The sequence below is a fragment of the Pseudorasbora parva genome, chromosome 1 (genome assembly GCF_024679245.1).
Source record: "Pseudorasbora parva isolate DD20220531a chromosome 1, ASM2467924v1, whole genome shotgun sequence".
In the NCBI taxonomy this organism is placed as follows: Eukaryota; Metazoa; Chordata; class Actinopteri; order Cypriniformes; family Gobionidae; genus Pseudorasbora; species Pseudorasbora parva.
In genome coordinates this window covers 27,792,467-27,819,398 of record NC_090172.1, presented here as the reverse complement: position 1 = coordinate 27,819,398, position 26,932 = coordinate 27,792,467, and the positions used below count along the sequence as shown (strand labels likewise).

The 26,932-nt window shown below is 37.2% G+C and overlaps 2 protein-coding genes across 4 annotated transcripts in view; both read left to right on the top strand.

Moving 5' to 3' along the window:
- Positions 1-13,665, top strand: part of si:ch211-288d18.1 (USP6 N-terminal-like protein) — a 43,533-nt gene extending 29,868 nt beyond the window's left edge. Inside the window, exons 8-14 of the mRNA XM_067437468.1 lie at positions 260-308; positions 384-504; positions 5,494-5,588; positions 6,245-6,310; positions 9,480-9,579; positions 9,766-9,918; positions 11,214-13,665. Coding sequence (XP_067293569.1) covers positions 260-308; positions 384-504; positions 5,494-5,588; positions 6,245-6,310; positions 9,480-9,579; positions 9,766-9,918; positions 11,214-11,977 — 1,348 coding nt within the window. The 3' untranslated portion in view covers positions 11,978-13,665. The remainder of the gene's footprint in view (positions 1-259; positions 309-383; positions 505-5,493; positions 5,589-6,244; positions 6,311-9,479; positions 9,580-9,765; positions 9,919-11,213) is intronic.
- Positions 13,666-16,439: 2,774 nt separating this feature from the next.
- b4galnt4b (beta-1,4-N-acetyl-galactosaminyl transferase 4b) overlaps positions 16,440-26,932 on the top strand; it is a 140,521-nt gene continuing 130,028 nt past the window's right edge. For 2 of the 3 annotated variants that reach the window (XM_067437465.1, XM_067437464.1), the window contains exons 1-2: positions 16,442-17,060; positions 17,319-17,525. In XM_067437465.1, the coding sequence (XP_067293566.1) occupies positions 17,381-17,525 (145 nt within the window). In that variant the 5' untranslated portion in view covers positions 16,442-17,060; positions 17,319-17,380. Of the gene's footprint in view, positions 17,061-17,318; positions 17,526-26,932 lie in introns of all 3 variants that reach the window. The other variant, XR_010904271.1, reaches the window with a different exon arrangement.

The following is a 26,932-nucleotide window of genomic DNA, read 5'->3' as shown; positions in this document are numbered from 1 at the left end:
TGATGTCACTGAGGATTTAATAGATTGCAGGCCTTAGAGAGCCAAGTGGAAAGTCTTGCTCATCTGAAGGGTGTCATTAATGCTCACACATGATGGGAGGGGCTCCACTGTAATTTGGAGGAACAAATGCATCTTTGTGGAAAAATATGGATGTTGGTTCATTTGTTGCTGATGTGTGTTTGTTTCACCATACTGTGTCATTCAGTAAAGACTGCAACACGAGAGTTTGAGCCTGACGACACTGGCTTTCTCTTCACAGGCAGCAGTCTTTGTTCCATGTGCTCTCTGCATACTCTGTTTACAATACGGTAAGTGAACAATCACATCCATGGTTAATAAAGAGATGTTACATAATAGCTGATTTTGTCTGTTCTTGTCTGCAGGAAGTGAGTTACTGCCAGGGCATGAGTCAGATTGCAGCCATTCTGTTAATGTTCATGAATGAAGAAGATGCATTCTGGGCTTTGTCACAGCTCTTAACCAATCAGAAACATGGCATGCACGGTGAGCTCTCTTTATTTATTCTGCTTGTGGCTAAGAATTTAACATTGGTTTAAATGCTTAATATATATGCTTTATAAGACTGAATATGACATAAAGCACACTTTATGTGTGTATGTGTGTGTGTGTGTGTGTGTGTGTGTGTGTGCGCGTGCGCGTGTGTGTTTGTACTCAGCAAGGCTGTATTTACTTTGAAATACAGCCTTGAAACAAAAAAAAAAACATTTATAACAATATTATTGTGAAATGTCATTACAATCCGAAAATAACTTTAACTAAATAATATATATATATATATATATATATATATATATATATATATATATATATATATATATATATATATATATATATATATATAATTTAGTTAATATATAATTATAATTATATAATCTTCATTATATGAAAATATAATTTTCATTATATGACATTTCTTCTCGTAATAACGAGATGTTATGTATAATTTTCTTGTCAAAACTACATATTTTATCTTCATAAGGACATGTGTTGTTGTATAGTGATGTTTAGCTACAAAATATGCCTTTATTCACATTAGAGAATTGATATAACCTATGTGCTTTTGTAACACTGAGTTGCACCCGAGTAAATGCACTGGGTACGACTTAAGAAATAAACCCAGGAATCGCACTGGTGTGTCATTCCCATTTTATTAAAAATACTAGTAAAAACTAAATGTTTACAAACATTATCAACAAGTAGCTATTTTAGGCTTCTTCCACAACAAATCCTTAAAATGTAACGAAATACACAACAAGAATGAAAAATATAAATATAAAACAAACATAAATTATGCCATTCATTAGCCTTCAAACTATTTTTATTTTAAAGCCTAAGCGAATTAGGCCAGCCTAAAACAAAACTGAAACCATTCTGCACAAATCCAAATATTTATATGTTTGCACTTGGGTGCTAAACTATTTATTATGGTAACAATTTGTATGACTCGTGTCCCAGTCTAAAACAACATTTACATGAGCAAAAACGTGTTTGGAATTACACCACTGTAGAGCAGCAGTCATGATTGTATATAACAGGCAGTAAACTTTAGCCAAATAACTTTTTCTGTTTTTTGACCGCATTTTCAGTTTGATGATGAATAGACTCTGAAATTTGGATTTCCCTATAGACCTATAGCAGCGTAACAACTCAAAGGGTTTGTTCACCCAAAAATGAAATTTACGTCATTAATGACTCACCCTAATATTGTTCCACACCCGTAAGACCTCCGTTTATTTTCGGAACACAGTTTAAGATATTTTATATTTATTCCGAGAGCGTATCCAAGTGTATGCACACTATACTGTCCATGTCCAGAAAGGTAATAAAAACATAATCAAAGTAGTCCATATGTGACATTAGTTAGTTAATTAGAATCTCTTGAAGCATCGGGAAAAAATTGGTCCAAAAATCACAAAAACTACGACTTTATTCAGCGTTGTCTTCTCTTCCGGTTTGGTTTTCTACGGTGGCCCAGTAGTGCAGCCGTACTAAATTAAACCACAACACAAAGAAATCGCCACAACACAACGGATTTAATCCACAATACAACGGAAACAAGGCACAACACAACGAAATAGCCACAACACAACGGATTGAATCCACAACACAATGAAATCGCCAAAACACAACGGAAACAAGGCATGACACAACAAAATAGCCACAACACAACGGATTTAATCCACAACACAACGAAATCGCCACAACACAACAAAATAGCCACAACACAACGGATTTAATCCACAACACAACGAAATCGCCACAACACAACAAAATAGCCACAACACAACGGATTTAATCCACAACACAACGAAATCGCCACAACACAACGAAATCGCCACAACACAACGAAATCGCCACAACACAACGAAATCGCCACAACACAACAAAATAGCCACAACACAACGGATTTAATCCACAACACAACGAAATCGCCACAACAGAACGAAATCGCCACAACACAACGGATTGCATCCACAACACAACGGAATTGCCACAACACAACGGAAATGCTCCCGACCTCGAGGGGGCTCTCGGAGTGCAAAAAAGTTAGTTCCCTTCTCGAAGGAACTCCCACTGCGTCGTAGAACGACTCTTTTGGGGAACGCCCACAGCATGGCGCATCTGAAGCATGAATGAAACTAAGGCCGATCCTGATTGGTGCTACATCATGATGTAGTAAGTGACGGCATACCCGGAAGTATAAAGGGACGCTGCTTCACAATAGCGCTAGCCTTACACTCTTCAGCAAATGCTCTGTGTTTGTGTGTATGAGACGAGACTGTGTTTGATTTAAATCTTTTGAATGAGTAGAATGACAAATGAACAGTTCAAGAAGTGTGTGTACCCCTGCCCTCGTTATCTTACGGGTGGGGACACGCACTCTATGTGTGTGAACTGTTTGGGAGCGCATGGCAGTGTTTGACGAGGCCGGCCAGGCTAGCTCTCCCCGCGGTTCGGGTCCGCTTAGATCGTGGCTTAGATCGTGGGGATCGCAACGGGAACTGGCTGGTGAGATTGGGACTGCTGAGGCACTTTCCCAATCATCATCAGACAGTTCTGATGCCCTTCCTCCCCGTGCAGAAGCCCCTGACGCAGCTTCTTCTGCACGAGGAGAGGGTCCGATGCTTGAGCTGTCTGCATCTGAGGATGCGGATGTGCTCAGCATCGAGGCGGGTGACGTTGAGGCTCAATTGTCACCTCACGTGTCCGCTTATGAGGAGCAGATTAAACATTAGCTGGCCATCAGAAAGGCAGGAAGTGACAGTAGTTAGAAGTAAACTTGATGAGTGCTTCCTGCAGCACAGAGCACAACCTCAATACCGGGGTTTGCCATTTTTCCCAGACTTACACAACTAGTTACACAACTCGCCTCTCTAATCCAACAGTGTTGCCCACCAAGCCGTGTAGAGATACATCGGTGATGGTGGGCAGGGCATATATGGCGGCAGGTCGGGCTGGTGCATGTCTGCATACCATGGGATTATTGCAGGCATACCAGGCCGACCTGTTAAAGACTTGGATGAAGGCGAGGGACCCACACCTGAGGATGTGGCTGAGCTCTGCAGAGCGACAGATTTGTCTCTCCGGGTCACCAAGGAGACGGCCCGCGCTGTGGGCCACTCCATGTCAGCTATGGTGGCTACGGAGAGGCATTTATGGCTGAATCTGGGCATCAAGGAGAAGGATAAGGTTTTCCTCCTTGATGCTCCTCTTTCGCCTTCTGGCCTGTTTGGCGACGCTGTCAACACGGTGGTCGACAGGTATCAGGAGGCGAAGAGGCAATCTGCGGCATTCCAGCAGTTTATCCCTCACCGCTCGAAGTCTAAAGTGGCTGGTCCTAAAACCGACCAGCCCCAGCCGTCATCGAGCTCCTCGTACCGGCAGGTACAAAAGGAGAGCGTCGCCTCTAGAGCCCCTCCCCAGGGAGCTTGGCAACAGAGGCGGCCAAAGCTGCCCGTTCTCGCCCAAAGCCGGCTCAGCAGAAGAACGACCTGAGGGCCGTCCTTCAGGTTAAGAAGGCTTTGGGAAAGAGGTCTTAAAATGTCTGTTTTTAAATGTTAAAAGTAATTTTAAGTCTTACAAATTATGTTTCAACTGAATGGTGGAATTGGCAGACGTTTCCTTGGGCATCAAGCGCCGTGACAGCATGTAAAGGCGTTTTTGAGTATAAATATGCAGCTATAAAGCATGTAGGCGATTTTGAATTGATATTTCATATCGATATTTAATGGTTACACACTTAAAACTGATCGTAGTGTTTATATATTTGTAAGACTGGCCAATCTATAGAGCAATGGCAAGGAAAATTAACTTTATTGCACTCCGAGAGCCCCCTCGTGGTTGGGAGCTTTTCGGTTGTGTTGTGGCGATTCTGTTGTTGTGGCTCGTTTCTGTTGTGTTGTGGTGATTTCGTTGTTGTGGCTCGTTTCTGTTGTGTTGTGGCGATTCCATTGTTGTGGCTCGTTTCCGTTATGTTGTGGCGATTTCGTTGTGGCTTGTTTCCGTTGTGTTGTGGTGATTTCTTTGCATTGTGGTTTAATTCCGTTGTGTTGTGGCAATTTTTTTGCATTGTGGTTTAATTCCGTTGTGTTGTGGCAATTTTTTTGCATTGTGGTTTAATTCCGTTGTGTTGTGGCGATTTCGCTGTGTTGTGGTTTAATTTAGTATGGCTGCACTACTGGGCCACCATAGTTTTCAATCCTCAAATAAAGATTCAAAAGGTTGTGAATCAGCGTATTGATTCATAATTCGAATCACCAATGTCATGTGATTTCCGAAGTTTGGCAGTTTGACACGTGATCTAAATCATGAATCAATGCGCTGATTCATAACCGTTTGAATATAAACTACAACAATTTTGTGCATTGGGCACTGCCAATAATACAGGCAGCGGAAGATTATGCTGAGCTTGTTTCTGCTTTTCGAACATGGAAGTGTGACAAAGGCACATATGCTTTATAAATTATCTAATGTGGATAAAGGCATATTTTGTACACATCATACAACAATACTACATCACGTTATTATGAGAAAAGATGTCGTTAAAACGACATAATTAAGTGAAAAAAATAATATGTATGTGGCAGCAATGCGTCACAGTTTTTGTTATATATATATATATTTTGATATATATATATCCTTTAGAAATCATTCTAATATTCTGATTTGCTGCTCAGGTGAAAAATCATGTTATTATCATTATTAATGTTGAAAAAATTGTGCTTTTTTGTGGAAACATTAATACATATTTTTCAGGATTCCTTCAACAGCATTTAAAAAGAGAAAAATAAATAATGTATAATATTCACCATGTCTTTGCTGCCACTTTTGATCAGTTTAATAAAATATTAATTTCTTTGAAAGAGAAAAGTCTTAATGGCACTAAATGAGATAGATAACATTTTAGAATTGAACACAGGGTATTGTTGTTGGTCTTCATTTTTATCATACTTTCACATTTGCCCATCACAGGATTCTTTGTTCCTGGATTTCCCAAACTTCAGCGTTTCCAAAACCACCATGACCAGATTCTCTCCAAACTTTTACCCAAACTTAAAAAGCATTTGGTAAGATTGCTTTGGCAGACACAAAACTGTACAAATACAAAATGTACTCAGAAACTGTAAGATTAGTTAAGGGTTAGTTCACCCAAAAATGACTCACCCAAATGTTGTTCCACACCCGCGTTCATCTTCGGAACACAGTTTAAGATATTTTATATTTAGTCTGAGAGCATATCTAAGTGTATGCACACTATACTGTCCATGTCCAAAAAGGGAATAAAAACATCATCAAAGTAGTCCATATGTGACATCAGTTAGTTAATTAGAATCTCTTGAAGCATCAAAAATACATTTTGGTCCAAAAATAGCAAAAACTACGACTTTATACAGCATTGTCTTCTCTTCTGCATTTGTGTTCAAACCTCAAATAAAGATTCAAACGATTATGAATCAAACTGCCAAACTGCTGAAATCATGTGACATTGGCGATCCGAATCATGAATCAATACGCTGATTCATAACCGTTTGAATCTTTATCTTTAACAGAGGTCTTAAGGGTGTGGAACAACATTAGGGTAAGTCATTAATGACAAAATTTCATTTCTGGGTGAACAAACCCTTTAAGGTAAATATAGCTTATTGTGTATGAGTTTCTCTAATGCTGAGTTGTCTTCCTTTTCTCATTCCTTTTTTTCTCCATTTATATGAACTCACATTAGGATAAGGAACAGATGTCCAGTGGGATTTACAGTACTAAATGGTTCCTCCAGTGTTTTATTGACAGGGTAAGCGTTTGATCTCAACAGATGCATTGTAACCTAACTGACAAGTGAGTTATGTAAGCGATGACTAGTAGATAGTTATACATGTTCAATCATATGCCAAGCTTAGGCATCAAAGCCAAGGAAATGATACATCAGCTGTGTGTATATTAAAGTGCCTGATCAGGTCACTGCAAACAGTCCTAAAAGTGGTGAGTCATGAGCTAAATGGAGGTGGAGTTTTGGCTTTATTTGAATGTAACTAGTGAGTCAGTGTTCTGATAGTAACTGGGATTATGTTCCACCATTGAGGGCCCGCATATTAGACTTCTGGATCTGCTTAAGTGAGAGATGTTTATATGATAAGTGGACATTCTGGTTCATACAGGCAGAGATTTTGACCGGTGTAGATGTAGACACAGAAAGGGGAATTGGGATTGAGTGCCATAAGCAAAGCATTATTAGGGTGGATTGAACCAACAGGGATTCATTTTATATCTAGATTAAATCAAGGTTTACCTTATAATTCTGTTGCACCAAACTTTAAACCTTGTTTTAAAATAAGCAGGTTTACATTTAAACCATCATTTTGTTCCTGGATTTAATTTCTATTTAAGATAGATTAACTTTAATCCTGTTGCTCCATAACTTTAAACTCTGATTTAAATCTCAATTATGGATTAATTTTAAAGTTACATGCAAAGAGGTTTAAATAAAATAAAGTGCACCTACAATTAAACTATGCACATTATTGAAAAGAGATAGAAACAGTGGGTGTGTCGTCAGATCTCAGAGAGGTGTTTATTACTAATAAAAATGAAAAATAAAGTGAATTGAGCCATCAGAGTGTGAGGGTCGTGGTGGCCCGTGAGTTTACACCTGCTATCGAGTCCGGGATGTAGATCCGTCACTCATCTCGGTGCACCTCGGTGTTGGACAAAGAAAAGAAGAGAGACAGTCGGCAGCTGTGAAGAGCGCCAGTGATCGTGACCGTGCCTCGCGTTTCTCATACCTGCTCCACTCGATCAAACGGGATGGCGGCACTGTCAAGAGTGGAGTAACTATATTCACTCATGATAGCCAATCATGACAGTTGTTTGTCATGAGTTAGGCTGCCACAATATTCTCCATTAACTGAAAGCCTTCTATAAATACATTTCCAGGCGTATGAAATCCGCTTGCGCTGCCGCAGTGTTTTCATTGCCTGCTTGATCAGTAACGGCCTCTCTACGTAGCGCATTATAAAAACAGCTGACAGTTTACAAGTTTATTTCCTTTCCTACTTGTCAGAGAGAGTTTATGGTGGTCAGTATAGAAGGAAACTGAATATTAGTATTGTTGCTGTCATTGGCAAATCCGTCATGGTGGCAAAAATTAAACATAAATGGAGGTTTTAATCGCAGGTTAAATTCTAATCCCAGATTTGTTAATCTGGGTTTAAAATTAAGTGGTGCAACACATCTCGATTTAGGACAAATCCTAGATTAGCTCTGAACTGAGTTTAATTTAATCCTTGTTGGTGCAACCCACCCATAGGGTGGTTGTGAGAGAACTTACTAAACATCCAAAACAATGCGTTCATTATATGTGCATATATATGATGGTATTTTTAGCAACTGAGAATCTTACAAAACGTGTAAAGGAGTCAAAATAACGGCAATTACTCCATCACACACACATAGATCTAGACTGCGTAAACCCAGCCTGATCTGCTGGCGATATGATTTTGACCGGCAACTCAGGTTTTGACCGGCAGAGTCTGGAAACCCATACATTCATTTCTACTGCTTCTGTTCCACTTTTGCAGGAACCAATCACAGACTGGCTTATACACTGGGCACACTATTGGCGGGTTTAACACGATGACAGATAGAGAAGAGATGGGTCATTGTCCATTGATCACACCTCTTGTGGTCTGATAGGTTGAAGGACTATCCAATTGTCTACAGAGTCATTCGAATGATGCCAGTTGATCACTCCTCTTGTGTAGTAGAAAATACAGAGCAGACTCTCCAGACCAGTGTTCAGTTTTAAATTGAGCTTGGTCTGGTGATAGCCAGAAAATAACAAAGATCTGCTGCAAGCAAGGACATGCTATTCTGATGCTTGTGATGGGCAAAGTAGCTGCAATGAAGAGAAAAGCCAGGTAAGCTTAAGCATTCTGACTTTTAAGAGTCACATCGTTGACATCACGTACTGTTTTTGGCCAGTTTAGATGGTTTTTCTTTGGTCCGTGTTGTTTTCAGGAGTTTCGGTCAGCTTGTTTGGTGCGCACGAGGGTTCGGATGGCAGCTTTCACACTTTATTAGCACTCTATTAAATAGATATTCATATTTCAATATTGGAAGTATTGCTCTAGGTTAAGAGTATAACATTCAAATCTATAAAGAGTAGTAAAAATAAATGGTATTAACTTGTTTTTGGGTCAGTAAGTTTTGTGGGACATAAAAGTGGCCACAGTTGAAGGTCACATGATGGATGGACAAACTTTGGTTACATGAGGAAAAGAGTTTAGGTCAAGTCAGGGACCATGTCTAAAGCCTGTCAAACTAATTGTTATTGGTTGATGTTTGGCATAGTGCACTCCTTTCCTAAGGTCCAGACCACTAGTTTCTGACATGCAACTTATTTGAGTAACCTTAAATGTTATCAAAAATACCTCATTAGGTTCAGTACAGGCTTGTGATGTATGTGACAGACTCATTTGAAAATAGCTAATATGTAGGCACAATACAGTATTGTAAAGTATGGGAATGTAGATTGAGGTTGGTGGACTTGGTGAGAGGAATTAAGGTTTAAGAAACTGAAGGAGAGAGGTTGAAAGAAAATGCTTCTTCCTTTCTCTTTCTTTGTCAGGGCCTCTTGACAGAGGGAGCAGAGGGTGCAATTAGCAGGCAGACAAGGGTGTTTCAATGTTTACTCTGCACATACACACAATCCTGTGGGTTTGGCTCAGGAGGAAAGAGAGCAGCCACTGTCAGCACTGCAGAATACGGTCCAGCTCGGTTTCAGAGCTGTACTTGTGGACTGGCAGTATCCTCGCTGAGGGAGATTAGCCATAGAGGAACAGAGGCCCTGTTTAAAACTGTATTTGGGAATGAAGACATTGTACTGATTTATATAGTCCATTATGCTGCGAGGGCCTTTGTATTGAGCTGCCTGTCTTAATCCACAAACATGTCACCTTTTCCAGACCCCATTCACACTGACCTTACGTTTGTGGGATATCTTTATTCTGGAGGGCGAGAAAGTTCTGACAGCCATGGCTTACACCATCCTTCAGCTCCACAAAAGTGAGTTCCTCTTTTTACACTACTAAATGAACAAAAATGTAATCCAAATGTCTCAATCTCTTCCATATTCACTAACAACTTTATTTTGCTATTTACTTAGTTCAAACCCTAATAGACCTTATTGTCTTGACTAAAATTAAAATCTCTCAGCACATTATTGAAAATACTGTATCTATTTATGTCCAGAACGTTTGCTTAAGATGTCTCTGGAGGACCTGAGAGAGTTCCTGCAGGAGAAGATAGGAGAGTCCATCTACCTCAATGATGACTTTGTCATAGAGCAGCTTAAAGTATCTATGTCTGATCTTCGCAAAATGAAGCTTGACTTCCCACCTTCAGGTTCAGCTCTTTGCTTTATTCTTTATATGATATCGAACTGTATGAAGCTGTACACTTGTGTTGTCGTTTAAATGCCTTTATCACTGTTATCTTATAGGAGAGCTAACTGTAAGTCATAATATGAAACAAATACCCCTTTCATCTGTCATATACATTCAGTATGTATAAAAATACTTAAATATTTTTAGTTTAGTTAATAATATACAATTGTATAACATAAAATAAAATAATATATACTCTACCATTAAAAAGTTGGGGTCAGTAAGTTTTTTTTTTTTTTTTTTTTTTACAAAAAAAATTACACTTTTATTAGGCAAGGGCATATTAAGTTGATTAAAAGAGACAGTAAATGTGTGTATAAAGTTTCAATAGATATATTCAAATAAATGATGAATAAAAGTTTTTATCTAAAACAAGCCCCAATAATTAGGATGACAAACAATTTTAAAAGTTGCATTTTTACTTTTTTTTTGTCTAGTTTAATTTTGTCTAGTTTTGTCAGTGTCAAAATGATTAAGATGGCCAATCAAAGTAGGCGGGGTTTACGTTCTCTTTTGGCAACAGTCTTCACACACAGACGAGCACGTCAATCTGTCGCTTAGTGCTGTTGTGGAGAGAGACTCTAATCTTTCCGCTGAAATCACAAAACAAAATGCACACAAAACGTGTCCCTGCTCTTAATATACAATCATTGATGAGCATGTTTGATTTTAATGATATGAGGGCAGATTAGAACCAGGAACCTTTGACACGGTTTACAAAAATTCTACCACCAGACCACTAGGGAATTCAAATGTCAATAGCAGATCTATGTATTTATTCTCTAATAATATATTTGACACAAATATTGTTTGCAAATAGTCCCAAAAGGATTATTTCCCAACTAGAATTAGACCTAGAATTTCATTAACTTTTCTGTTTCTTTATGCTTTATAATAAAGAAAATACCCCCAATGTTCAAGACATGGTTACAGCCTTGAGTGATAATATTAAGAAAAGTTTCTTGAGTACAAAATCATTTTATGATTTATGAAGGATCATGTGACTGAAGACTGGAGTAATGACTCAGCTCTGCCACCACACACCACAGGAATAAATTACATTTAACAGTAAAATCTTTATTTAGGATCTGTATTCATTCTTTTATTATTCATACTGTATATTAACATTAATGAAAACATATGCAGTGGTCCATCCACCTCACTGCATAAATGCATAAATATATTTTTGGCCACAGTTCATGTAGGTCACCTACATTTTCAATCCACTCTAGTTCATTATTTTTGTGTTCACAGCTAAACCTGATGAGTTTCCAAGGAAACCTCTGGGTCTGGAGCTGCCTGTAGTTCTGACTCCAGTCAAAAGGCCCAAACCGAGCCCTTCAGATGATACGCCCAACAAAGCCCAGCTCATCAAACGGCCACCATCCTCTCTGCACATCTCTCTACAGCAGGAGTCCATCATGCTGGATGACAGCCCTCCTCAGGATAAGAAGCCTTACAAAGATGGAGGCACCGACAGCATGTCACCACTCCCTTCCCCTGACCCCGTTCTAGTTCACAGCCAGATTCCCCTCACACCTGACGGAATGATAGGAGCCCCTGAGGACGGAGGGGAATGGCCTCCTCCATACGAACCTCCTGTCCCAGAACTTGATAAGACCCAAAACCAACCAGAGATGCACGATTCTACTCCACCTCCAAATGTCGCTGAAACATCACCTGGTGAAATGGCTTCACAAACATCTAAAAACTTGGAGCAGGACACTTTAGAGACAGCAGGGGACAGTATGGACAGTGACTTACCCTCAGACAATTTACAATCTGTTTCTATCCAGCCTACCGCTTTATCAAGTTCTGAAAATGAAGAGGTGGGAGATGATGAAAGTCAGAATATGGACAAATCTTCAGAGAGACTCCCCATATCGCCCAAAACCTCCCCAACAACCTGTGAGCAGTCACAGTTATCTGCCAAACAAATCCCCACAGTCCATTCAGACCCTCTGTTTCAACACCCATCCAGTTACAGCCAACACTTGCCCAAGTCAGAGACATTTTAAGCCAACGACCACATTTTATTCAAGTGCTTAGCCAGTGTTCCCGTGGAAAGCATTATTGATAAAGCAAGTGTATATTAAGTTAACTTTTCAACATCTTAAGATTTTTGTTTTGTTTTGTTTTTTGTGGTTGAATCTGGCCTCCTTTGCACAAACATCACAGTTGGCACGTCGAACCAAGATAAAGTCTTCATTAAAAAGTGAGCTGGCTCACTGTTTAATACACAAATGAACATATAGCCAATTGATTTATGAACAACTGCCTTCTGACTTTTCTTCCACACTCTGAGTTGAATATGGCTTGCACAGAACCATCACTTAATCACACCACAACACCGCTGATGTCTTTGCAATTCTGTGTCCTAATATAATGAAATGGCAGTAGCTCTAATGAAAAGATATGTTCTGAAACACTGCAAAATGACTGATAGCGATTTACAGCATTCAAAATCAACCAGTGTTTAATATGCTATTACTTGACATAATGTTGTAATTTGTTAATATCACATTCCACTCCAGGTTTAATAACACAATAACTTACCCTTTCTGATAAGAAGGTACAGAGTAATATACATGTAGTGTATGGTAATTTTAATGATCATGATCAAATAGGCTCTAATTAATAAGTGAATTGTTTGTTGATACCAGCTTTATGGTAATTGGTAAAATGGTAATTATGGTAATTTTGTCCACAAGCCAATATTTATTATTCTGATAGAAAACACCACAAATTTGTTTTATGGAATGTGCAGCAGTATGGCTCAAAATGATCTGGCATGGTTTCATTGAGACAGCTGCCATTTAACTACCCATATAAAAAAGCTGATGGCGATATTAAACATGGCCTGTAACAAGATTGAACAATATTTTTGTGGTCGCGTCTAACCACAAATATGTACATTTGGTATTTGTACATTTTTCATTTGTGTAGACATTTTGTACATTTAGCTTTTTAGACTATCGTATTTTAACGCTTATAGGGTTTTGTATTTGTAACATAAATTACTTTAATGTCAGATTTGCTTTCTGATGGCCTAATCTAGCACATCTACTTTTTAACTTGTCCTAGAAGGCTGTACCCAGGAAGTGCTTCAGGTTTATTTCAACTGGTTTAACAAACTCATGCTTTGAGGTTACAAATTAATTGTTTTGCCAGGTGATGATTCTCATTGTTATAAAGCTTTAGTACAACAATTTCAATTAGAATCTAAAACAGAGGATAAATGTAAACAATGGAAATAACAATGGAAATAGTCTAAAGTAAGCTAATTATACAGTCATTAATTATCACATATTTAAACTGGTTCTCTAAACATTTTAAGCAGATGTATTGCCTCAGAATAGCAGTGTAAACCTATTGTAAGTCTGAAATGAGAAATGTATTGTTATTATGTCATTGTATTAAGACATTGATGGTTTAAAATCTATCACAGTATGGACTCAGATGCCTCTCAGTTAATGTCATGCTTACCAGTTTTTTTTTTGTTTGTTTTGTTTTTTTTTGTTTTTATTCAAGATATGTTTTTAGTGCATATGAGTTATGAATAGTGTGCATTCCTTTTTAAGGAGTTTTGAGAACTCCAACCAAAAGGCTTTGGTTTTATTCAATCTGTATATAGTAAATATATACCTATTTACTTTGTTATTCTATGTTTGAATTAGATTTGCATAAATAGAATTTTTCTAATCTAGTTTGGGCTGTGCAGATTCATTTCCAAACACACAATATGCCAATGCTCCGTGTGAACACAAGAGGGCTCTGTAAACGAACTGTTTGTTTACAAGGGCTCCTCGCCGGTTCCTCATTCGCACTTCATGCCACGTTTTAGTTACTTGTCATATTTTCAGCAAAAGGTCAATAACATCATTTTCATTGTTCCTTACTTTTATTCATAGAAACAGTGTTCAGGTGAACTACAGTGTTGGAGCAGCAACGTTTTAGATATCCATGCCAGTGAGAACACGCCATGACATTCATACCGCATTGAGATTTGCTAGCATTATCAGGCTATCTGTAATATGAGTATCTTTCATGTCTGTTTCCTGCTCTCTGAGGACACTGACAGCATGTGGTGACACAGGTTTGTGTGATGGATGCCACGCCTTGGCAGATTGTGAGTGCCATACATCATAATTGAGCCTCAATGAGAGAGAGAATGGCTGACAGAAATAGAGCAGACGCGTGAAAGATGACACATCATCACCAGGGTTGCCAACTTTTAAGTTCAGGTTGGAGTGAGATTTTTGGGGGGCCGGGGGGTAATGCTTTTGATCTTGATTCAGTATCAGTTTATATCTAGTATATATACTGTACATAATAATATGTTTGTTTTGGCACTAGTTTAAAGATTTCTTGGGTCAAATTATATGTGCCATTCCTTAATATTCACTTGTGAGTGTTTATATAAGTATCATTATTCATTAAAAAGATTAGGATGCAAGTTATTTAAGTTTTGAAAATTCACATTTAAAGAAATCTAGTGTTTGATCATCATATCTAAATATTTATTAGAATGCAAAGACTGCAATATATTTTTGAGCAACTAGATTAGATACATGTATATTTATTAAAGAGCCATAAGGCACCTAATGGCATTACAAATAAACATTAATATTTTTTTAGCCACAAAATGACTCTAATTTGCCTCTTTGAATTGGAATTCTCTATTTTAATATTAATTACTACACTAATTGTAATATAAATTTTAGAAGAAATACAAATATTAGAAGAAAAATATTTTAAGTGGTCATTTATTGAAAATAATTGTTGCACAAATAGTATTTAGTACCAAAAGATCTCCTCAAAATATTCAATAAATATAATTTAATGAGTATAAGTGTGACCTATTAGTAAGGAATACCTGAGGGCTAAATACAAGAATAACATTAATGTTAACAATGTTGAATCTCTATCACTCTCCATAATAAAACGATCCTGTAAATATGGCTGACTTAATAATCAATAAACACTAACACTATGCTGTACTGTTTACCAAAACTTGCAGCAAACATCTATATGGTGAAACTGTTGTGTATCCGCTTAAGCCATTTTAATGCATTGGCAGAGCGCTAGAAGTATTGAGCGCTCATGGGCCACGTGACCAGCGCGCGCCGCAGGGAGACGAGAGCCTGCAACTCCGCTTTTCAACGCCTCTGGCTTTAACATTATGCCACATTAGCGCCAAAACGCTATTTATTGTTTGAATTTCATTAAAACACATTTAAAAAAATTAAAGCTTATAGCTTTGTTTAATATCAAAAGCAGGTTTGGCAATTTGGCGTGAGATTGAGTTGGGCGGAGTGAGAGCGTGAGACAGAGCCTTAAAGCGTGAGAATCACGCCAGATGCGTGAGAGTTGGCAACCCTGCATCACTCATCTTCATAATTGAACAGGTATTGATGCGCTCATTTGTGCTGAGATTTGCAATGCAACACTTTATACTACAAAGGTTTTAGGATTGCACTGCGATCTATCAACTCTGTGACTTTACCTGGCCTTATGCTTGATCTGAAGAATAAAAAGATTATATCTCTAGTATTTTTTTGTTTAGATCAAGTTTAAATATATAAAAGAATCTTGTCGATTCATATTCAGCATTGATCTGATTTTTATCCACTCCTTTGAACTGAGACAGAATAATCTCAGGGTTGCTGAAAAGGTTGAGATACGCTTCTCTTTCTCCTCCTGGTTTATGCCTGAGGTTATCCGTTCAAAGACAGTTTATCATGACTGTGTGTTTCAGCATCCAAAACAAGTAAGACAGAGATCAGCTTTCAAAGGTTAGGTGCCTAAAATAATAATCTCCTAGGGGAGCACCTTAATCCAAATATACTGAGGGTTTTTCATCTAAAGGATGCTTATTCAGACCAAGCTGTTATCCAGCTCTCCTCCATGAGCTTTTAATAATAGACTTTCTGGCATGGTTTTAGTGTTGGTAGGCCTATTGCTATAAATAACTGCTATAACTGCTATAAATAGGCTAGCATATCATATCCACATGCTACTTAAAACTGACTTAAACATATCCATTTATAACTCTTAGATAACATAACAAACAAATAACTTGTGATCACATTAGCCCTAATTTAAAAAGTAGGCCTATCATTAAATCAGAAGTCAGTCTATAGAGTTTATTTATGCAAATAAGTTAGCTTTTATGAAGAAAAACTAATTTGGTTGAATTTTTCATTACCCAAAACCCCTAAATGGTAGGAATACTGAGCAGGACTGTCAGTTTACCAGTGTTACCACTTAAATTAGCCTATAGGCTGGCCTCTGCATAGATATAGGCTACTTTTCAGAACAGTAGCCTAAGCTGACTTGCTTTAAAAAAAAAGTACATTTAATGTATGTTTAAGAGTTTATACATGTCGCAAAAGACTGTACGTGAATGAAGGAGGATTCATTCAGCACTGCCCAGGGATAATTCAGGGAACGCGCTGTGACTGTGCGCTCATAAGGTAACAGCTCCCTCTATCCATCAGAACAGAACAGACCACTGATGAAAACCAGGAGGCAAATGGAATGCGGTTGGACAAGTGCGCTGATGCTGGGGAAATATTTCAGTTTTCTTTAATAGCAGAGAATACCAAAACAAAAAGGACTCAGCACAAGGAGTTAGATAGCACCACGCGAAGATGTTTACAGTCGATTTTTTTTAGGCTGTAAAACAGACCGAGGAAACAAAAGCGTGCTCGTGAATACCAGCACGAGAAGAGACACTGAGACAAAACCAGAAAACAGCGATGCTTCATCAACGCAAGCAGAGCTTTATTTGTTGTCATCGTTCTTCACACAATAAACCGAGAAAAAATGACAATTTTATACTCTCTGCTCATCATAACGCGCATGGAGTAATGATTTTCGCAGAACTGTAATGGCAATGACAGACTTTAAGATGAAAAGCTCCGTGTATGAAGACAAATCGAAAAGGAATTAAGTGTGTACATTAAGTTTGTTGTGGTTGGACTCAAGTGAGCAGTCAAGACAGACAATAAAGCGCAACATTAGCCAACAACACACAGAGACATCTCCTGTAGTGACACGGTTAGACATGCCAGTTTTACTGAGAAAAACACGTCTACGGTAAGTATGATCAACAAAGCAATAATAACTGTCTGACTTTATTACTTATGTACACATGACGGTGTAAATGTCATTTATTAAGATACTGTGAGGAAGTTTTAAATGTCATTTAGGATAAACATGTTCATCAATTGGCTATAAAGATAACACTCTTTAGATGTTCATTAGCAAGTCTAAATCTGCTCTAATCTGTAAACTACTATCAGTATGCTATTTTGGGCGTGAAAGAGATAATTTCAACATCTTTTGAAATTCTAGTTGTAGAAGAACAACACTGAAGGGCACCAATCTGAATTTTCTGAGTGGGTGATGTTACTGTGATGAGGATGCGCTTTCCTCTGAAGAAGATCCGCAAGCAGTTCAAACTCCTTCTGCTGCTCGTTTTGCTTATGTTTGCCATTGGGTTCACGTATCTTCACATCAACCAAGGCAAAGCCATCAAACTCCACTTCAACTATGGGAAAGGTCAGTAATGTGACTGTGAATGTGATTTTACCAAGTACATGTTCCTGTATCATCATCTTTGTTGACCATGAGACGATATTGTAATCAACCAAGATTTGAGGGAGAAGTTTACAGTTTATAGCTTTCGCTATGGTTAGGTGATATTTACCTATCATTTCCCTCGGATTTTATGGATAAGTTATGGGTAGGGTTATGTTTAGGGGTTGGGATAGGGTTAAGGCTACATTTTCAGACATTATTGTTGTTCTAGGACCAACAAAATATGTTGATTCGGAACATGTCTTGGTAAAATCATGGGGACCGAATGACACTTGAACATTGTTATTTCTCATCAGAGGCTGGCCCACTGAAGCCTTAACAAAAATATCCCAAATAGCTTGGACAAAAATCTACCCATGTGAAGCTGAAATTAAACCATTCATAATTATCAATTCAATGTTTCTATTGGGTTTCAGGAGCAGGTTAATGTGGAAGGCAGTATATTAAATAGAGCTGTTCATTGCTAAAGCCGTAGTATGATCTAAAGGAGGATTCTTCCTTCAGGTTAAGGTTTAATTATCGCTTATTTCTGACCAGCTAACTGCTGATTATTCCTAAACCAATTTGTACTCTTGGTTGTGCAACCATTAGTACTATACAGATAAGAGTTGAAGCGACTCTGTGCAAAGATAATTTTCCTTTACACTTTTTAAAGAGAAATTAAGTCTAACCCACAGGCACAATTTTGATGAATGTCCTGAAAGGCACCAATTCAGTGACAAGAGTTCCCCTTCCTTTAATTACTGTCAGGAATAATCACTTACCACACAATTCTAAGAGTATTGACCTTTTACACATTTTTCTGCTACTTGGAGTTCTGTGCATGCAAGAGAGGTTGAAGTAAAATACTTTTTACATATCCAGAGTGTTATTCACACAGTAGATATTCATAGCTTAACATGTATGATATAGTTGAAATCATGAAATTCTGTGCTCATTTTTATCCAGCGCATATGATGTGATTTCACTGCTTACCACTAAATAACATTCCATTGACTCTGAAAAATATATTTAAAATATAGAAAGCTGTTTTAGCAACTGTATTCTGATGGCCATGCATAATACAGAGTTTGAATGGTGTTAAATAGGTTGAAATGGATTTAGGATATCCAATAATCTGCACATTAATTAATTAATATACTTAACTAAAAGCTTAGTTTGATATTCTGCATTGGTTACCAACTCACGTTTTTTCCATACCACACTCACATAACACCTCTCTCATGCAAAAATGTAATATTTGCTGCTGTAAAGAAATTTTAAACACATTTTTTTAAAAGCTAAATTAAAGCAACTAAATTGGATTTTATTTTTTAAACCACAGTCTCTCATTAACATTTACCTTGAAGCCATATGTCCTTTGTTATTAGAGGTGAAGTAATTGTTGCGGATTAGCTTATAAATTACTATTTGAGAGAGGAATGAATTTGTATATTTCTAATTATAGCATAAAGGCTCTAGGCTTATTCCCCCTTGTGTTTTTACTGATTGAGATTTAAAAAGGTAATCTAGTTGCTGTGAATTCTGTGGCTGAAGTTGACAGGAAGAGAAATTAGAGGTACAGACTCTTTTAACCCATAGGTTAATGAATTATGTGTTAAGCTTCTCTCAACACAAGGTAATGCTTATGCAAATGAGTGTTTTGGACAGATGCCACTGTTATCTCAAGTGAGATGTGCTATAGGTGGGAAGTAAGTGTGCTAAGCTCTAAAGTCACTTCACCCGGTTAGTCATTAGTTAGAGGGGAGGTAAACGTCTTGGAGGGCATGTTGATCTCTGTGGACAAAAGTCTTTTGGAGACACACTTAAGTGTAAAATTAAAATGTCCACGCCTGAGTTATGTAACTGGGACGCAAGGCACATCACTTCAATTATTAACCTCAACCAGAAGTATAGTTTTCTGCATTGCATTTATATATGTGCATCTTGAATGCTAGTCATTTCATGAGCGGGAGAGATTCTGCATTTGTGTTGAGGTGACTGAACAGTCCGTTGTCTGTTGTCTTGGCTCGAGGCAAGGACACATGGAGCAGGTGGTGGTCCACTCAGCACCAAGACAGGAAGAGCATAAAACATGCAGATTTTCATGAGCATACTGCCAGTCAGAGAATTCAGGCAGAAGCACATTTTGAAATATGAAATTGGATTTAAGATGACGAGTTCAAAGAGACTGTAGAAACATTTCTTTCTTACAGTTATTCTTAGCTCAGATGTAGCATATTATATGTTTACATATTTAACAAATATGATAAAAACGATTACAAAAAATGCAATATCATATTTTGCACTTTTTTTGTGTGAGTGTGCAATTTGTGGTGGTTCCTAAGAAGGCCTTTTAGTTAGTCTTTTTGACCTCCTGCAGAATGGCAGCCCAGATGTAAGTGAGAGTTCCCTTACGTCTCTCAAACACACACACACACACACACACACACACACACACACACACACACACACACACACACACACACACACACACACACACACACACACACACACACACACACACACACACACACACACACACACACACTTTTTTACATGGATTACAATACCTCAACCTTGGTCGACAAAAGAAAATGCAATATGATGGAACTACATAAAATTTGTATTGGTGTCATTTCCAAATGCTGTTCACTGAAAAAAAAGCTCAGAATCAAAATTTAATAAACATTCTCAATTCTGTTCTAAATGGTGTACAACCATGAATATTACTGGCTGATACAATGCAAAGTACATCCATTGTCATCCACAAGCATTGCCATTGTGTGTCTCTGCTTGGTGCTTGAATGTCCATGCAACCCGTACTGCTTTGAGTTTTGGGAATCACCACATAGAGCGCTTCATAGATCTATATGCAGCTTCTTACAGCATGATGGAACAGTTTTTATTACCACTCACTTAGTTAATTTGGAGGCTGTCGGCTGACATCCAAGGAGCCATTCATGTGTTTCCTACAACTGCTATGAAGTTTGGACTGAGACTGACCTGTGTGGGTCATATACATTCAAGAGTGAAGCCACTGGGCTGCACTCAGAATGAATAAACACATCTGTGCCAGGATCATTTCCTTCTTCTGCAGGATATTGCAGATATTAATGAAAGAAATGAAACCACAAATGCTCAAAGTGTAAGCCTTTTCACAGCATAGTAATATGATAATTGTAGTCACAGATGAAGCTCTTATTGGACTTGGTGCCTTCAAGCAGTACAGCGTGTTTCATAGACCCAAATGTACTGCATAACATATAAAAGATACCCTCCAAAAAAAAAAAAAAAAAAAAATTGTCTGACTCTCATTGCCTTTGATTTCAGTTGCTGGCACCTCAAACTCTCATTGGTATTCCTGGAGGCAGCAGTGGCTTTGGCTCTGGGGCTGAAGATGTGCTCTGCATGGCCTGAGTCCAATTGCAGAGGAGCCATTATCATTCCTTATTCATGGCTCTTTTATTTAGGGAAAGCCAACTATGGGCAGTTGCAGGTTGATGTACATTTTAACTAGGGCTGGGCAAGTTAACGTGGTATTATCGCGTTAACGCATTAATTAATTAATGTCGTCGTCGACAATTATTTTAACGCGCATTAACGTAGTTATTTATTATTATTGAAAGGCCGTTGATCACTGCCTCTGAATACACATACAGACAAATCATTGGTCACAGGATAATACAGTGCTGTCTGTAGCCTAAGCCAAGGGCTTGACATTCTTTGTCTGGGACAAATAAAATATAAAAATAACCAGAAACGCGAGAATGATTCTGACTCGCGCTGTATGGAGCTAGAAATATGACAAAATGATCTGAATTTGAATTGTATAAATCTGAATTATTGACAAGTGTAATCTAACAAAATTGAATATTATGTTGCATTTTACATAGAACTGAATTTGAATTTTTTTAAATGTTGAATATAAAACATTTGAAATTGAACACATCTGAAATGTTTTAATGTCGAAATTTTGTAGACATGTATTCTACAAAACAGCAACATTCAACAGCATTCAAACAGCAGATTTTTTGTTCTGAATTAATAGACTGCAAATATTCAGTTTTTGAAAATACAGATTCAAGATTTCAGATGAAGAAATTCAGATTATCAAATTCAATATTCTAAAATTCAAACTGCAGAAATTCAGATCTTACAGAAAGTAGGCCAGAGGTCATCATCACAGGGTCCCTGCGGAGTCTTAAAAAGTCTTACATTTCAAAATCAAAATATAAGGCCTTAAAAAGTCTTAAATTCCCAGAAGCATTGCGTTTCTGGTTATTTTAATGTTTAATGTTTTATTTGTCCGGTCGGGAAAGTAAAACCCTCTTTGATTTGTCCCAGACAAAGATAATGTCGAGCCCTTACAGACAGCCCTGTGTGTTCATTCATGATTTCTCTCGTGCTGTAAAGCGGAGGTGATTGGTTCATGTCCTGAGCGCTGCCTTTTGCTTGAACTGAGGGCTAAAGCGATCTGTGAATGTCACGCCCAGTGATTGTTAAAAAATAGGTCACGCCACATTAGAGCATTTCCCATTATTATTATTAACAACTTCACCCCCCACCCCTGAAAGAAAACTCATTGGATCTACATTCATTCACTCCTTCAAGTTAACTGTAGTGGACTAAAGTAGGGAATAGTGAGGGTTTAGAGGGCGATTTTGGATTCAACCCTGGAGAACGACAGATGACGTCAAATGCTTAGATTTTCTTCACTAATCAGTGATTTGTAAATCACGCACGAAAAATGAGGAATCTAGCCGAAATCTCTTTTTCTGTGCATTAATCTAAAATAAACAAAAAAGTATAATAGGGCTGTTTGATCTTCTCTTTATTCCATTACAAATAGGAAATGAAATGATCAGATGGTGCTCCATTTGACTTTTCTGACATCCTTTACTCTTCCCTGATGATGACCTCTGGACTACTTTCTGTAAGATCTGAATTTCTGCAGTTTGAATTTTAGAATATTGAATTTGATAATCTGAATTTCTTCTTCATCTGAAATCTTGCATCTGTATTTTCAAAAACTGAATATTTGCAGTCTGTTAATTCAGAACAAAATATCTGCTGTTTGAAAATACATGTCTACACAATTTCGACATAAAAACATTTCAGATGGGTTCAATTTCAAATGTTCTATATTCAACATTTATAAAATTCAAATTAAGTTCTATGTAAAATGCAACATAATATTCAATTTTGTTAGATTACACTTGTCAATAATTCAGATTTATACAAATCAAATTCAGATCATTTTGTCATATTTCTAGCTCCATAGCGCTGCCTGTCTCTTTGTGAGAGACATCCGTAGAGAAATCAAAACAATTGAGCAGCAATATAAACTCACAACTGGTAAAACTGAGTTTTTTGTAGTTGTTGATATTTATGATTTATGATATCGTTTATAACACAAGTCGACTTTGCAATCGTGAATTGTGTAGCATGAATGGTGTAGCCTAGTTCAATAAACAAGTAGCCTAATTATTATTAAGTTACTTACATTTTAGATCCAAACAACCTTTTTTTTCCATTTCACCCATGATTTCACAGACGAAAATAGTTCCAAAAGAAAGCAACACTCAGCGCGGTGTTTTGTTACTAAATGATTCAGCGTTTTGAATAAATCATTTGAATAAACGACTCAGTGACTCACTTATGAAGACGATAACTTGCTGCCCCCTATTGGCGGTTATGTTTAAAAGTATGATTGCATGTTTTATTAAGAACATTAATCTTATAACATTATTTATTGATGCTGTATTTTTGGAAGTTTCAATTATTTAATTTGATTGGTAACAGCCTATAGTGTTTTTACTATTATAACTGAATTTATTAATCAAATGTTGTTTGAAATTTATTAAAGAGATTTTTAATCTCAACGAGTACTTTCCTGGTTAAATAAAGGTAAAAAAAAAAAAAAAAATGTAAGAATTTAACATGAAAGATGATGCATACATTTAAAATTATAAAAAAAAAAAAAAAAGGCCTTTATAAAATTAAATAACGCTCTGGGGTGAATATCACAAATATGCAGATTTAAGTAGGCCTATGTAAAAGCTGATAGAACACTGATGAGAATATTACTACAGAATCAATACATGTATACCACCCATTTAATTTAATTTGATTAAATTAATGTTTAAGTTAATATATACAAGAAATATTGTAACATTACTAACTTTTAACTGCTGTAAAAAGCACCTTATTTGTTTAAAGTGTTTGGAAACCATATGCTATTGTACTTTTGTTCATTTAGCAGTACTTTTGTATTCATTATTGAATTTTGTGCATACTGGGATTAATCGCATAAAATCATGCGCTTAATCGCGATTAAACATTTTAATCGTTGCCCAGCTCTAATTTTAACACAATTTCTTTAACTGTATAAGTTTATACACATTGCTAAACAAAATGTTGTTTGATTGCTTCATTTTGTCTCATTAGTAATCCTTGCCCATATTCTTTCCCCGCCAAACACGGAAATTTCCGTTATTTGTGAGAAAACGCTTCCAGGCCAATAACGGAATTTTCTGTGTTTCCGTGTTTTCACTGTCGCTAGGGGGCGCTATTGCGCATCTTCTGAATGAGTACTGAATCTCCTGATCAAAACACACGTGAGGAAGACGCAGTGAAATGAGCGATCGCATGTAATCATATGCATATTAAAAATAACCTGATCATCCTCATTAAACAGCATATGGATCAAAACTGCCTAATGTTACTGAATGAAATGTGGACCCAGGATGAGCTACAGGACTGTGTAAGCATTAGGGGTGTTGATGGACTCGACCTACTCCATCTGTGTTTGATCATCGCTCTGAATCTGATCTGGAAACAGTCTTTCACAAAAATTTGATTTTCTCAGCTTTTTGTTCAAAATGTTGCTTTTTTTATGAAACCTACCCATATTCAAGTGTTGATAAAAAAGGAATGCATGAAGCTAGAATAAAACGATTTTTTTAGTTTCAGAGGGTCAGCTTTTTATTTTGATATATTGCATGCTCAGATATTAATTTAACAAAATATTGTATGGGCTATTAAATTTTGGTGAAAATTGTCAAAAACCCTGGCGGTGGCTGGCAACATTTTTTTTAAAACGCTGGCGGGGAAAGAGTTAATAATTCCCTTTCCAAACTCATGTTATAAGCAAAAGACAGAATGTTGTCATTGTATTGAGCATAAATAAACTTGTATACAGGCAGTTTTACAGTAAGAAGGAAATGAAAACCTTTATCCATCTGCTAGGCTGACATTTAGTTATTTCATCCTTATTAATTTAATTATAATAATCGTTTCATTTCATAATATTAGATATGACACCCCTGCTGTGAATTGCAAAAGATCTTAAGTGCGGGTTCAAAAACAAAGTAACCAATATTGTGTCTAAAATGCAATTAACTCTTTCATAAAGCATGGATGTCATTGCGTTCAAATCTTATGAGTGTGTAACAGCTATTAGTAAAACAAAATAAATTATAAAATTAATAGAGACTCATGGTAATTATAGCTAAAAACCTAGCCCCTAAACCTTACCCTAACCCAACCTCTTTCCATAAAGTAAACATTTACTGTAGAGTTTCATAATTAAAATACTTAAAAAACTGAGGAGAACAAACAGGATGACTTAAGGGGAGAGCGGGGAACAACCTAACGCTTTTTGACTTTCCCATTTTGTGTAAATTCAAACTGTTCACACTTTAATTTCACACGTCTAGTACAATTATGTGGTACAGATTCATGCATACAGTGTATACTTTTTTTCTTGATTTCCCCAGAAAGATTGGAAGTGAATTGTCACAACATGCCCCATAGGCGGGGTTCATTGTAACATTTTACTTGTGTAACATGAGCAGCTTAATAATGCTATCAGATCTAATAGAATGTGTGGAAAGTTTTAAACGTGTGTTACAACTATCCCCCTGTAACCTGGGCCCTTCTCATTCCTATGTCATATCACTATGTGGCAGTAGTGAAGTTTACAAAGAAAGTAAAAGTGAAGTAAAAGAAGAGCTACTAGACTGATGACTTCAGCGATTTCATAGGGTGGGCTCTATTGCCATCCTGAATGGCTGTTTCATTGTAGAGGGCAGGATATATCTGAAATAAAAAGCTTTTGTAACTTTACTACCATTTAAATATTTTGGGTCGGTAAGATTTTATTTAATTTAAAAAAAATTTTGGACAAAGAACTTAAAGATTGAATACATTTATTTAGCAGGGATGCATTAAATTGATCAAGTGACAGTATAGACATTTATAATGTTGCAAAAGCTTTATATTTCTGATAAATTAGGGGTGACCCCGAATAGTCGAAGATTCGATGCATCGATATGCGGAGCCTGATTCGACCACCAATCTCACGGTCGAATCTTCGCGGGTGTTATGAAACGAGGATCATACCATTTTGGCAATATGGGGGTGCTCAATATTTTAAAGACGTGTCGCGGCGCTGAGCTGATCTGAGCATCCGTGTGCGAACCCTTTAAGGCCGCTGAGCTTCGCATCGCGCCTCTAAAATTAGAACACGTTCAATGAGTGTACACACACCGGCGGCAGCATTCAGCGTCTGTCCGCGACCACTCGGAAAGTTGTTTAAAATCCTGCTGCACCACAGAGCGCTTTCGTGCTGCTCATCTGTCAGTCAATTCAAAATTGAGCTTGCGTGTATATAATGTGCGCGTCAGGTAGCGGTGTGAGTGAGATCCTGAGGCGCGCGTGGCTGAGCTTCGCGTCCGTCACTCGCTTTAGGCACAATCGGCTTCAGAACGTGCATGTAAACGCTCTTTGCTGTGTGCAGTGTGTAAAGGAAAAGGGTTTTACCCTTCTGCTGACAGTGTCGTGCCCCTCCCAACCCATTCACACACACATAGATGATTCTGATTCTATTTTCTAAATCCTTAGTCGAGGAAAGCCCTATGATAAATGCTGTTCTTTTGAACCTTTTAAAAATAAAAAATAAATTAAATAACTGTTTCAACATTGATAATAATCATAAATGTTTCTGGAGCAGTAAATCATCATATTAGAATGACTTCTGAAGGATCATGTGACACCGAAGACTGGAGTAATGCTGCTCAAAATTCAGCTTTGCATCCAAGAAATAAATGACATTTTAAAATATATTCACATAGAAAAATGTTATTTTATATAATAATATTTCACAATATTACAGCTTTTTTCCTCATGTATTTCTAATAACACAAATGAACATGGTGAGCATAAGAGACTTCTTTAAAAACATAAAAAAATCTTACCGTTCTAAAACTTTTGACTGTGTGTGTGTGTGTGTGTGTGTGTGTGTTTTATGTAGTTCATGCATTCCATCATATTGCATTTTCTTTTGTCGACCAGGGTTGAGGTATTGTAATCCATGTAAAAAAGTG